This window comes from Pseudonaja textilis, unplaced genomic scaffold (genome assembly GCF_049901715.1).
Source record: "Pseudonaja textilis isolate UNSWEBS1 unplaced genomic scaffold, rPseTex1.2 PTEXSCF20, whole genome shotgun sequence".
In the NCBI taxonomy this organism is placed as follows: domain Eukaryota; kingdom Metazoa; phylum Chordata; class Lepidosauria; order Squamata; family Elapidae; genus Pseudonaja; species Pseudonaja textilis.
The window spans coordinates 1,757,867-1,771,672 of record NW_028262864.1 but is presented as its reverse complement, the minus strand read 5'-3'; the positions used below and the strand labels follow the sequence as shown (position 1 = coordinate 1,771,672).

The 13,806-nt window shown below is 49.1% G+C and overlaps 1 protein-coding gene across 3 annotated transcripts in view; it reads right to left on the bottom strand.

Annotated features, from left to right (window-relative positions):
- Positions 1 to 13,806, bottom strand: part of LOC113450251 (apoptotic chromatin condensation inducer in the nucleus-like) — a 98,137-nt gene that overhangs the window by 40,473 nt on the left and 43,858 nt on the right. For all 3 annotated transcript variants that reach the window (XM_087918905.1, XM_087918904.1, XM_026721406.2), the window contains exons 6-8: positions 7,196 to 7,414; positions 6,972 to 7,075; positions 3,361 to 3,499 (exon numbers count right to left, since the gene is read on the bottom strand). In XM_087918905.1, coding sequence (XP_087775031.1) covers positions 3,361 to 3,499; positions 6,972 to 7,075; positions 7,196 to 7,414 — 462 coding nt within the window. The remainder of the gene's footprint in view (positions 1 to 3,360; positions 3,500 to 6,971; positions 7,076 to 7,195; positions 7,415 to 13,806) is intronic.

Genomic DNA, 13,806 nt, shown 5'->3' with positions numbered 1-13,806 from the left:
TCACAGGTCTACATCATCTTTGACCCCACTCTGTGCACCCAGGTAGGGGTCGCAGCGGCCACTGAGACCCAGATATTTGCATTTCTGTAAAAAATGTATTTTGCTCGTTCCTCGCTTTGTGGGTCTTCTCCCTTTTCTGACCCTCTTTTATTTAGGCCAGCCCCGCTCCCGCCCAAGCAGTGGGGTTGGACTAGAAGACCTCAAAGGTCCCTTCCAACTCTGTTATTCTCTACTTCATGGCTGAACAGTGGGTGTCCCTGGAATGGGGCAGGTGAATGGAAACCAGGTGCCACTCCAATGGTCAACACAGGGATCACTTTGAGCGAGGATTTTTGGGAGGGGGGTTAACCCAACTGAGCTGACACACCTAAGCTAATTCCCGAAGTCTCCCCCATCATTTAAGAAACAAAGAAAGCTGGGGGGAGACCCCTCCATTTAAAACCATAATGGGACCCATCCACCCACCCCACCCCACCTCCAAGCAGTTCCAATTCTCCCTTTCTCTTTTTTTCTATTTAAATTAAGAACACAAAAACAAGAAAAAAAACTTAAAAAAAATAAAATTAGGACAAGTGCTCCAGGTACCCTCTCACACCTGGGGCAAGGTCTTCTGTTCAGCCAATCACACCTCAGTGTGTGTACGCTGTATCTAGGCAACGGCTGGTCCAATTGGAAAGAGCCCTCCCTGGCCTGAAAGGTGCGTGGCTTGGTTGGGCTGGGTGACAAGAGAGGTGCTGATTGGTTGGCCGGTAGGTAGGTAGGAACCTAGTGCTTGATTGGCTGGTGGTCGGAAGTCAAAGTGTCTCAGAAGAGAGAGGGCAAGACAGAAGTTGCCACCCTCACGCACAAGGGCGGAAGTGTGTGGGGGGTCATCACGAGGGTAAAGGCATCAGTCAGTTCTCGGCAGGCAGACCATCGGGACAGCGGGATGTGGCACTGTCCCGTTCGTGGCGGGGACTCTTTTTTTAAGTGAAAACTGTCAAAATTCACAACGGGGCAGACATACTGATGACAGGTGAAACAGGTTAACCAGAACAGACAGTCCTTTTTTGTTTTGGAAGAAATAACACACCGCAAGGATGTCCTCTGGGGTCTGTGGGACGCTCCGCACACCAAGTCCTCTTAGGCGACCCACAGCGCATACCCGAAAAAGGCCACAAACAGGTCCTTCATGGCACTGGCGGGAAGAAAGCAGGACTCGTGGGAGGTCAGTGAAACGGGTAGAAGACCTCTGCATATCCGCAGCATTAGGGAGGACAGAGGAGCTTCTCTCCAAATTCTGGAGCCCAGTCTCAGGATTGGCAGACGGACGTCGATCTGGCGTCAATCTGGCTCCTAGGGATTTGGAGATCGGTGACTGGGAGCGGGGGGATGGGATGACGGCCTCCCCCCTTGGCGGATGGAAAAGTCACGCAGGCACCAAAACGTCCTCCAAATCAGGGAAGATGGCGGGATCCTAGGAGCAACGGGATTGGTGACAAGATCCGGGAGGATTTGGATAGCTCTTTTCAGGGCAATTCATCTCATGTCAACGGAAGCCTTCCTTGTGACGGTGAAGGAGATGTGGCTTCAAACTTCCCTGGGCAGGAGACAGAAGAGGTTGACATGTTGTGGGGCGTCTTTTGGATACCTCGTTCCGAAGGCTGGATGAGTTTTGACCAGGTGGCCTTCCAAGAGCAGCAGCTGCAGCTGCAGCTGTCACAGATGGTGGAGATGAACAAGGAACCCGTTGAGGTGCACCATCAAGTTTTCAGACCCACAAAGGAAGACCCACAGAGTAGGTGGGACTCAGAGAGGCACGTTTTCTCTGCATGGCTACGGGCGTTGAGAGGACTTTCCCACCAAGCGAAGGCAGAAAACAGTTCCAGGAAGGGCCAAGTCAACCATCTTCAAAATCTCTCTTTGTGGTTTCTTTCCCTGTCCAACCTCCATGGATGTCCGGCTGCAGCCTGCTCAAATGTGTCCACGCTCTCTCTCTCCAGTTCTCTCTCTCTCTCTCGCATTCCCAGGAGATTGATGCCTCTTTAAAATGGGATTCAGAACAAACGAGTCCAGAGGAGAACATCAATGGGGGAGGGGGGTTGCGTGGGGTAGCTATCTTTAGGGTGAGGGGAGAAGCAAGGCCTGTCCCCACCCACCCCTCTTCCTCAGCAGCACGGAAAAGCCAGGATCTGAGTTGTGAGTGCAAATATGTACGTGTGATTGCACAAATGTATTCAATCCCCTCCCCCACAAGACCTCCCAGCGCCCTCCTATCACAAAACCCACTCACACCCTCTTTATACAACACAGGGGAAAGAGGCCAATTCTTTACAGGTGGAAGGCGGGGGGGAGACAAAGTATCAGCAATGGCCGAAGGGTAAACCAAATATTTGCAATGGATCTAGTTTAGTAAACCACCACCACCACACAGACAAAAAATTAAGCATGCCAAAATATGCTTAAGAGCAGGAATCCTGATTAAGGGATTGGGTTTTTTCACTGCTTTGAAAAAACTCAAACCAGTTTTGCCTTAAGGCAGGGTAAATGGGATAAGCACCAGGCTGAGAATGCAGATTCTGCCTCCAGACTGGACAATAAAAAAATCAAAATACCAAACACCTCTGGGATTCTGAATTCCATGTCAATATTCGGTATTTTCTCTTATTTGGGTATAATCTGGCACTAAATTGGGACATGAATGCAGTATTTGCTAGCCAAGAAAAATTTAAAAAGGCAAGAAGTGATTGTTTTTCTCTGCTAGCCATTGGTACAGTATTTGTCCACTTTAAGACATGTGGACTTCAACTCCCAGAATTCCTCATCCGGCATGCTTTAAGGTGGATGCATTTTGACTTGCTGGCTGGGGAATTCTGGGAGTTGAAGTCCACACATCTTAAAGGGACTACAGTTGAAAAACATGTCACGGAAGGCTTATTTCTTGCTTCTGCTCGTTCTCAGCCTGATAGGCCTAACCTATTTTCCAACTGCAGTGGTTTATTTTGTAAAATTAAGGGCGGTGGGTGGGTGGGAAAATAAGATTTCCCCCAAGCACACCCAAGTGGAAATTCTCAGGAAGCAGAATTGTACATGCTTGGAAAAAAACCCAGTGAATTGTGGTGCACCCAGACTCCCCTGCCTTCAAGATCTCCTTGCACGAAAAAGTGGGGGATTTGGGGCATCAAGTCCCTAGTGCAAAGATTTTGCTGGGGAGCTTAGATCCCACCCCCAGGCCTTTCCTCTGTTCCCATCACACACACACACCCAGGGCTGAATGGCCCTTCATCTGCCCCAAGAAAGCCCCACCCTCCCCAGCCGCTCATATGGATACCCCCTAGGGCCCCCTGCCTCTATGCTGAAGGGCACCTCCCAACACGCTACCTCTTTCTTCTCATCTTCGGGACCTGCTTCAGGGCCTGAGGGGTGTGTGGAAGGCTGATCCTCGGGGCCACCGGGCTCCAGGGCCTCATTGTCCGGTTGGGGCTCCGACAGCTCCATTGGCACCGTCTGCTTCTCCTCGCTGCGTGAAAAGAGGGAGAGGCCATCACTGGGGGGGGGGCAGGGGAACTGGGGGTCACTAGGGGACAAGAGGAACCTCACTTTTATTGGGAAGGGCAGCAGCCTTTACAAAAAGAGGCCTTGGGGAGCCTCTACCCCATATAGCAGGGCCCACTGCCCCAAGAAACCCCTGACCCATAGCAGCGCCAACTTCCATTCATTTCTTTCTTCAGTTACGCGCTGCACCCTTCCCTTCCTTGCAGCCCATCTAAAGGTCACTTCTCAGTCCCTGAGCATCCTTGGAATATTGTTCCCCCAACTCTAGAGTAACACCTCCTCTCCTCCCCCCCAAACAGTACAAGAGAAGGGCCTTTCTTTCCCTGGCCGAAGGGCTGGCTGTAGGCTGCCCCATGTCCAAACAAGGGGAGGAATCAGAATCCGAAGGGGGGGAGGCACCCAGACCCCCAAATGGCCCCTTTTCCCAAACCACCCACCTGAACCTTCTTTCATGTAGCATATTCCATCCCCGTCAATTATACCACTGCCTTCTCATCTCAGAGGCCCCCCACCCCCACCCCATTGCCAGTCCCTGGGGCCTCAGATCACCTCGTCCCAGCCTCCCCCCCACTATTGCTCAGGGGAGGGGGGGAAGAGAGAGAAAGTTGAGGGCCAGGAGCAGAACAGCAGCAGCCAGAGAGGCCGAAAGAGGGGAAAGAAGAGCAAGGTGAAGGCAGACACGGGCGGGATGGAAAGAGGGAGCAAGGGAGAGGGAAGAAGAAAAAAAAATCTGCAGAGAAAAGGGCAGGCAGTGAAAAAGAAAAAGGGGGAGAGACAGAAGTATGGGTGGATGAGCCCTGGAGGGGGGGAGGAGGAGAATCCAGGGGAGGAAGCAGCTGGAAGGCAGGCAGAGAACCTGGACTCCTGGAGGGGGTGTGTGGAGATATAAGATATAGATGGAGAAAGAGAGAGAGATGGGGAAAGGGAAGAGGGCAAAGGAAGAAGCAGCTGGGAGGTCAGGCAGAGGACCCGGAGGGGTGGGGGGCGGAAGAAAAAAAAGAGGGGAGGGAGGGAAGAAACCGCCAGCCAGCCAAGCAAGGGAGAAAACCCGCAGTGAAAGTGAGACCTCATGGGAAGAAAGCGAAAGCGAGGCGCACGGAAGGGGGGGCACCCTGTCAAAGGGAAGGGCCGACTGGCTGGAGGGAAGAGAGAAAATGGAGGGCAGGAAAAAGCGGGGGAGAGCCCAGGAGGCGCGAGGCAGAGAAAAATAGGAGGGGAGGGGCCGCAGGAAGGAAGGGAATGAATGAATGGAGGAGAGAATGGCGCAAGAGAGGAAGGAGGGAGGGAGGCATTGGGGAGGGGCTGTGGTGACAGCCGAGGCCGGCTGGACCCTCCCGGTCTCACCTCCCTTGCTCTCGGAGAGCAGCATGGCCGAGGCGAGGAGGCTCCGCCTCTTTAGCAGTCTCGCGGGCGCCGCAGCGGCTCGGTGGGGGAGCGCGCAGGCGAAGGCCCCGGCAACAGCGTGACCACCCCGGCGAAAGAGCGGAGGCGCGAACCGGCGGCGGGGCCATCTTGCCGGCGCTGAGGCTTTCCCGGCAGCCCCGGAAGGAGGAGGAGGAGGAGGGGAGGGAGAGATAAAGGAGGGGAGAGAGAAGGGGGAGCTGAAAGGACCCCGAGGGGCGGGGTCGAGCCGCGAGGGCAAGGAGGGACCTTGAATTAACCCCCGACCCGACCCCTCTTTGGGATACTCCGTCCCCAATACATGTGGGTGGGCGCTGCAGGAGCCCCCTTCTAAAGGCCGGACCCCCCATCCATCCATCCAACCGGTCAAGTGCACAGCAGGAACCTTAGATTAGAAGCTGCAGGAGCCATCCCTTTTAAAGACCAGCTGCCATCCAACTGGTCAAGCGTGCAGGAACTTCCATTAGAGGCTTTAGGAGCCCTCCCTTCTAAAGGCCAGACCTCCCCAGCATCCTTCCATCCAACCAACCGGTCAAGCACACAGGAATCTTTCCTTAGGAGGGCTGCAGGATCCCTCCCTCCCTCCCCCATCCAACCTGTCCCTTAGAGCAGGGGTCACCAACCTTTTGGGCCTCAGGGACCACCAAACTCATAATTTTAGATCCCAGGGACCACTAACTGGTTCTGTGGGTGTGGCCTAATTTGTGGGTGTGGCTTGGTGGTCATGTGACTGGCTGGGCATGGCTTATATGTAAATATTATAAATATATATATATATTTTATAAAGAGCAACTTTTACCCAAAATCAGGCAAAGCAGGCAGATTGAGTTGCTCACAGAATCGTTCAGTGATGTATCTATCTGCCATCATCTAGCTCAGTCTCTCAAATTTGCTTACAGTGAATCTGCACTGAATTTACTTGCAAGCAAACCTTCAGTCCTAAGAGAGGTTCAGCTGTGCTTAAAAGCAGAGCCAAAGATCTAAAGACTAGCTAGAAAGCACGAAATCCAACCATTTCCTGCTTCCTAGCTAATCTAAATCTCCATGCACAGCAGAACAGATGATGGTAGGAAAAAGGAAAAACAGAAATTTAGCAGGCAAGTTTGCCAGGTAAGGAGTGAGTGGGTGGGGAGGGTTCCCGCGGGCCATGTGGGCAGTGCAGCCTTGTGTTTCATTGCTTTGGGGGGGTGCTCTGGGGGTGAGATTTCCCTGCAGCCCACCAAAATTTTCTCACGACCCACCAGTGGGCCGCTGCCTTAGAGGCTGCTGGATCCCTCCATTAGCGGTCAGTCCCCCATCCAACTGGTCAAGCGTGCAGAAACATCACTGTGTGGTTCTAGACATAGGGCATTAAAAGCAGCCAATGCTCAACCTCAAATGGCCTGCGGTGCCGAGGTTGAGCACTGAGGCTGGTACATGGGCAGGGCACCTTTCGTCTGTTCTTGGGCATGGGTGGGAGGGCTGAAGGTGGCTCCCCCTCCAAGAAACAGGATCCACCCTTCACGCAGGGCACATCTGACCGATTCCAAGCCAAGCTGGGATCTGGATCACTGGGGTAGTGGGGGAGGGGCTACCCTTTTACGACCCTGTAATAATCCCTTAATTCGGGTATTAGATGGAGCCGAGTGCCAATGCCTTTTTTCAAAAATTACAAATAATTGTAGTGGGATGAATATATATATATTTATAAATAAATATATAAATATCACAACCCTGGGATGTGAGAAAGGACAGAGGGTCACCCCTACAGGATCCTGGCTTAAAGAGACCAAGGTTGACTCAGCCCCACTGGAACGGGCCATGGTCTGGTCAGTTTCTCAGTGATATCCCGTCTCGAACCTCCTTTCTTTCCTCCAGCCATTCTGCTTGATTGGTGAGGGACTGCACCACGCTTGGTATGTTCTGGGCCACAGAGAGCTTACTGTTGTCTCCTGTGTTTTTCGGGGTGCCCCCCAATGGATCGACCTTCCCAAGTCGGGCACTCTATGAGTGGGAGGTGAGCTACCCATCATGGTTCAGCCCACCCTGATACTCACATTTTGCTGTGCGGTGGCTTGATCGGGCGCTGCGGCTCCGAGGCGAGACCCCCGGTGTCTAGGCCAGACCCCTCCTCCGTGGGAAAGAGCGGCTCTGGGCTGCCCTGTGGGGGAAAGGGTTAATTTAGCAGGAAGGGGCTACAGGGACAGGTCTCCTAGCCGCCGCCACCCCCCAAATTCTAAGCTGAAGTGGAGCTGGGACCCCCGAGGAGACGCCCCCATACTCGTTCTGGAAACGTGGTCTTGGCCTGCATGCCGCGTGCTGGTGGTTGGTGTTGTGGGGTATGGCTGTGTGGCCTCGGAGGAGGGGATGGGGTGCTTCTCCCTTCTTCCCTGGGGCTGGAGGGGACCTCTTGGTGCTGGGCCTTGGGGCTGTGGGGTGGGGAGGGCTCTTTGGTGTGTGGAAAACTGTTGCTGTCCCGCGAAGCTTCATGGCTGCGGGACTGGAAAAGAAAAAAAGAAAAACAGAATTTTTGGCACTTCTTGGTTCTCCCACTGTTCTCCAAAAAGGCTAGGTGGGTTAAGGTGAAATATAAGCCTTTCTTTTCTTTTACTTCCTTCGTCTTCCTCCCTTCCTTTTTCTCCTTCCTTCCTCTCCCTTTCTTCCTTCCTTTCCTTCCTTCCTCCCTCCCTCCCTCCCCCTTTTGATTCCTTTCTCTCCTTCATTCCTTTCTCTCCTTCATTCCTTTCTCCATTCCTTTCTCCTTCATTCCTTTCTCTCCTTCCTTCCTTCCTTCCTCTCCACTTCTTCCTTTCCTTCCTTCCTCTCCTCCCTCCCTCCTTTTCTCTCCTTCATTCCTTCTGCTCCCTCCTTCCTGTTCCTCCCTCCTTCCCTTTCTTTCATACCTTCCTTCCTCTTTCATTCATTCAATTCCTATAGAAGAGAATTCAGGCTGTCCTCTACCTACAACAGTTCTTTTAGTGATCGTTCAAAGTTACAACAGCCCAGAAAAAAGTGACTTAGGATCATTTTTCACACATATGACCGTTGCAATGTCCCCACGATCATGTGATCAAAATTCAGATGCTTGAAAACCAACTCATATTTCTGACAGTTCACGTGACCCCAGGATCTCGTGACCCCACCCCCTTGGCAACCTTCCAACAAACAAAGTCAATGGGGAAACCAGATTGGCCTTAACAACCCATGTTGCTAACTTAAGAACTGCAATGATTCACACTTAACAACCGTGGCAAGAAAAGCCGTAAAATGGGGCACAATTCACTTAACAGCTGTCTCACTTAGCGATGGAAATTTTGGGCTCAATTGTGCTCGTATGTCAAGGACTACCTGTATTATGTAGCTCGGGCAAACGGTGGGGGTCCCTGGTGGTCTCTGAGCTGGGTGGTTTTCTTGCAGACATTTTATAACCAAACTAGGTAACATCAGTGCCAGATTTAAATCACTAGTAAAAAGGCTCAATTTAAATCAACTCGATTTAAATCATAACTTTTAAAGAGCAACTGTCATCCCTCCTGTGAAATTGTGTGAATGCATCAACGCGGTGCATCTCAGCTTGCAGAGCTTGGATTTGTGGAATGAGTTTACCCAAAATGTAAATATTGCAGAATATATATAGCCTCGTGCTACATCACTAAGCTCCATTTCATACTGAATAAACTAAAGTATGAATGTATCTCAAATTCAGATAGATTTTTATTCCAAAGACATTTTATTAAAATAAATTTGATAAAACTAGAAAAAATCAATTTAAAGAAAAAAAATCCGATTTAAATTTTAAAAAATCATTTTTTTTTAAAAAAATCATTTTTTATTTACCCTGAGAACTGACGATGCTACCTAGTTTGGTCATGAAACGTCTTTCAAAAAAACCAAGCTCAGAGAGCAGCAGGGACTTCACAGAATATAAAATTAATTCTATGGATTTCCCCATAGAAAAGGACCCCACGGTCATCCTCCTCATTTCCACAAACCCCACTTCCTTCTAGCACCGATGATGTTACCTAGCTGGGTCATGAAATGTTTGCAAGAAAACGACCAAGCTCAGACAGCAGCAGGGACCTCACAAAATATAGGATTAATTCTATGGATTTGCCAATGAAAATCTAGATACTGTTTCCCCGAAAATAAGACAGGGTTTTATATTTATTTTTGTTCCAAAAGACACATTAGGACTTATTTTCGCAGAAATATGGTTTCTAAATGCGGTCGTTTGGCTGACAATCTTAACGAGCTTATTTTGTGGGGTAGGGCTTATATTATGAGCATCCTGAAAGATCATCCTAAGGCTTATTTTCCAGTTGGGTCTTATTTTCAGGGAAACAGGGTAGACGCTCATTTGAGAAAGAATTGTTTTCAGGGAGGAAAATGTACGTTTTTAAATGTTTTCATCTAATTTATACATAGTTTCTGCTGCCTGATCAAACACTTTTCACGCAGAAAGGAAGATATATCCTATAAAGGTCTCTGCAGTTTGTATACTTTCAAAAGAGCGAGGGATACGAAGCAATTAAATGAAGATGCCTTTTTTAAAAAAAGCTGCTGGACTTTTGAACTTCAACGACTTGATATAAATTCTGGAGATATTTAGTCTTTTTATGAAATTCATTGGCTTTGAAGACACTCGTGGACAAACGACTGGAGGGATAGAACCTCTCAAATTGTATAACACACTGAAAAAAATGTTCTTTTAAAAAAGCATCCTGAAGTGCTTTAAACCAAGCTTCCTGCCTCATTTTCCTTTTTTTGGCAAGCTGTGAAATGCATCTTTTTTTCTTTTAAGATACAAAACTTGAAAACGTTTGTCTAGAAACGAGAAGGAAGGTGGCTAAAATCCAATGGTTTCTTTACATCAAATGTTCTCATTATCCCTTGAAAAAAATCAACTTCTTCTGAGCTGGAAATATACTGTGTTTCCCTGAAAATAAGACCCTGTCTTATATTTTTTTTTTGCCACCAAAACAGGCACCAGGTCTTATTTTCGGGGGATGTCATCCACAGACTAACCTCATTTGCGCACATCGCCCTCTGCCTCCTTTTCACTTTGAGAGGCTTTCAGGAACTACTGCGGCCGGCAAGGCTTTCCTGAAGGTCTCTGCAGCTGACAAAATATAAACAAAATAATGATAAACAAAGCGGAGCTTTATCAGCTACAGACGCCTTCAGGAAAGCCTTGGCAGCCTTTCTGGCTGCAGAAGAAATGGGTGTTCGGGTGTGCAAGGCCTGGCTACAACTGTCCAAAGGTAAGTAGTAGGGCAGCTCCACACCCCATCCCCACCCTAGTTTAATTTTTACCCGTCCACTCTGGAGTGGGTGGAATCTTAATTAGGGCTTATTTTGGGGGTAGGGCTTATATTGGGTGCACGCGTAAAAATCAAGCTAGGACCTACTTTCAGAATAGTTCGTATTTTGTGGGAAATGGTATATATTTATTTTCAGAAAGCGTTTGGCACAGCCTTGCTCAAGTGGCAACGTCCCACAAGGCTCCTACAGCTCTGATTTAAAAGCCCCTAGCTCTAGGCCCTGGGTTCAAAACTCGGCCTTCTTAGCAAACAGCTATGCTGATTTGCTTATAAAGCTAGTCGACTTACGACCACAAGGGAGCACCAAACTTTCTGTCGCTGAGTGTATGTATAAAGCATGTCTGTACAACATGAAGTCCTCGACTTATGAACATAATCAAGAGCCAAATATTTGTCGCTGAGTGAAAGATTTGTTAAATGAGTTTTTTCTACTTTTCTTGCCACCGTTAAGTGAATCCCTGCATTTGTTAAGTGAATAATATGGTCATTAAGTGAATCTGCCCCCCCCCCATTGACTTTCCTTATCAGGACAAAAAAGGGGATTGCATGACCCCAGGACGCTGCGATTGTCATAAATACGAACCAGTTGCCAAGCATCCAAAATCCTTAAGTCACACGACGAGAATGCTGCAACTGTTGTGTGTAAAAACAATCCTTGGTCACTTTTTTCCTGTGCCGTTGTAACTTCGAGCAGTCACTAAGCGAAGCATTGTAAGTTGAGGACTAGCTGAAAAGCTGCGGAAAACTTGGAAAAAACACGTGTAAGCAATAAATAGAAAGCTGAAAAAAAACAGAAGGCACAGGAAAAGATAATATGTCATATGATATATGTATTTGCGTCATTGTCACCTTTGGAAGCTATATTGAGATTCAATACTCCCACGCTGCCACAATTGAGCATGGGAAACTGGGAGGGGCGAATTCATTTGAGTATACCTAGTTAGACAAAATAAAAATATTTTGCTGTTTCAAGGTCAGGTAGTGTTGCGCACAGTGAAAAGGAAATCTTACTTTGGGATGGATAGTGATTGGGCCATGTGATGTGGTGATGGGTATGGGGGATGGATTTGTAGTTTTTACTTTTGCAAGGAAGCCCAAAACTTTCAGATTCGGGATTCCACAGATGTACCAGTTACTATCCAAATAAAAGGAACCTTTGAGAGATGTCTGTCTCAGAGTTATTGGTCGGAATGGAGGTTTGCTGGAATGCTGACATTATCCCGAATCTCTAAACAAACTCCAGCCCCCTGAAAGGGGGCTGTCAGGGGTGCTGAGCCCCAGCACTGACTCAAAAAATGGAGCAGTGTGAAGTCTCAGTGAAGATGAAAGAAAGGGAGGAAGCTACAGAAGGGGCTATGGGGCCGGCCACCAGAGAACTAATTGAGCCCCCCTGCCCCCCTTCTGAAGAATTTTTGCAAGTGGTGGAAGCTGCAGAGGAAAGATGAAGGCTAGGCACCTGGCTCAAGGAGACGGATTAATGGAGAAGCTGCCAGACAGAGCTGAATCCAGAGATGGGACAGGAGGAGAAGCGGCCTGAACACCTTTCCTACTCCAGCCCTGAGGACGGCCCACGAGACAGAGTGGAGAAGCGGCGGGGGGAGGGGGGAGCTTGGAATCAGACAACTCCCAAGACTGGAACCTGTTGCCTCCATCCCGAAGCCAGTTGTTGGCAGGGATCCCAGAGCAATTCCAGCAACTTAAGGTGGGAAGTTGTGTCTCACAGCCACAGCCTCTCCAGACGAGCTGGGTCCTAACATAGCCCACGTTCACCTTCCCTAGTCCAAGACTTGACAGTGGAATCAGTGTGGCGTTGGTCAGAGGTGGCCTAAGGATCAGCCCAGCATGGCAGGCCCAAGCAGCAAGGGAGAGACAGCAGATGCAGCCGACATTGGGTACGTTACAAAACCCAATTCCTCCCCCTCCACAGCTGTTAGGAATATGAGTCACCTCACAGCTATTTGGGTTGGAAATATATAAACCAGGATAGACATTTTAAAACTGCCTCTTTAAGAAAATGCAAAAATAATATTGTAATTGGGTGTGGTTTCTCAAACGGCCATAAGATGGAGCCAGAAACCTGGGTTGTTTAGTCTTAGTCTCAGAATAGAGTGTCTCAGTGAGTCTCTTTTTCCTTCTGTTGGAGAGTTTTGCCATTCCTCCTAATTGACTGATATTCTTGGATTTGATGTAAGTCTGATACTGAACTGTTTTTGACACTGGACTTTGTTATTGGATTATCCCTGGACTGAAAACTGACTGATTTAACCTGTGAATGACTTTGGACTGCTTATCTTGAACTTTGCTTAAAAGTTTCTGGAAGTAAAAACCTACATACTGTACACTTATCTGTGTGCTGTGTGTGTATTATTCAAACACTTCTCTCAAATACGTCTCCCTGTACGTGCTCATTCTCCTAACAGGGTATTACCTCAACAACAGCCAGCAAGGAATTACCCCCTGTGGAGAGTATTCCTCCAGGGTGGGGATTCTATCCTGGTCAGGGGTGGGTCCAATGCCAGTGGATGCCAGCACCAGTTGCACCACCTGGTTCGAGAGTACCCTGGGCCTAAGGAACAGCAGTGATCCCTCCTCAGCAAGGGGATCTGTGCAGGCAGCAGACTGCAGCCACCCCCCTTTTCCCAGCATGGGGAAGAATTCAACAGATGGCCCCTATTCAGCAGGTTCCAATCCAGCCGCCTCTTGGAGCAACCCTGCAGGGGCCCTTCTTCCAGCATGCCCCAGCCGCTCGGCAGATCCCAGCTCAGCCGCCCCTCGGGGGACAGCTACACGGCCCCTACATGCCCCAGTCGGCTCAACACATTCCAGCTTAGCCCGCAGTTCCTATGGCGATCCCCCCACCCCATCAAGTGGCTTTCAAAGCAACTTTTGACAGACGATGTGAAAACTTTGCTTACTTCCTTACCCGGATCTGGTCACACATAGATCAGTTTGGAAACCACTATGCAACAGACCACGACCTAGTTTCTGCAATTACAGATGGGATGAATGAGAAGGACGCAATTGCACTATGAGAACGCCCCAGAGCTACAAGATGCCAATACCTTTATTGAGCTTCTTAGGGCTAGGTTTGAAAATCCTGATAGAATTGGGGAAAGTGAAGACAAAATAATGGAAATGAAGCAAGGCAAGCAACCCTTAAAAGACTTTGTATGGGACTTTAGAAGGGTCGCAAGCAACCTCATGAACTGGCCTGACAGAATACTTCTGCACTATTTTAAGAATGCTATTGACCCAGAAGTCAAGAAAGCATGCAACACCAGAGGAATACCAGAAAGATTACAGGATTGGTATGCCATGTCCCTTAGGCTGGACAGGAAAATCAACCCACACTGAAAACCTCCCTCTGAGGGCCCTCCTAGGAGAACTATGGCCAGAGGGCCTCTGACTAAACCTGCTGAAGCTGCTCCTACCCAACTCACAAGGATTATAAAGTGCTATTGATGTGGCCAGGCTGGTCATAGGGCAGCCAACTGTCTGGCTCCTGCACCTGTTCCCCCACTGAGGCCTAGTACAGCTGCCAGTGGTCGAAGAAATCCACAGAAGCCTCCAG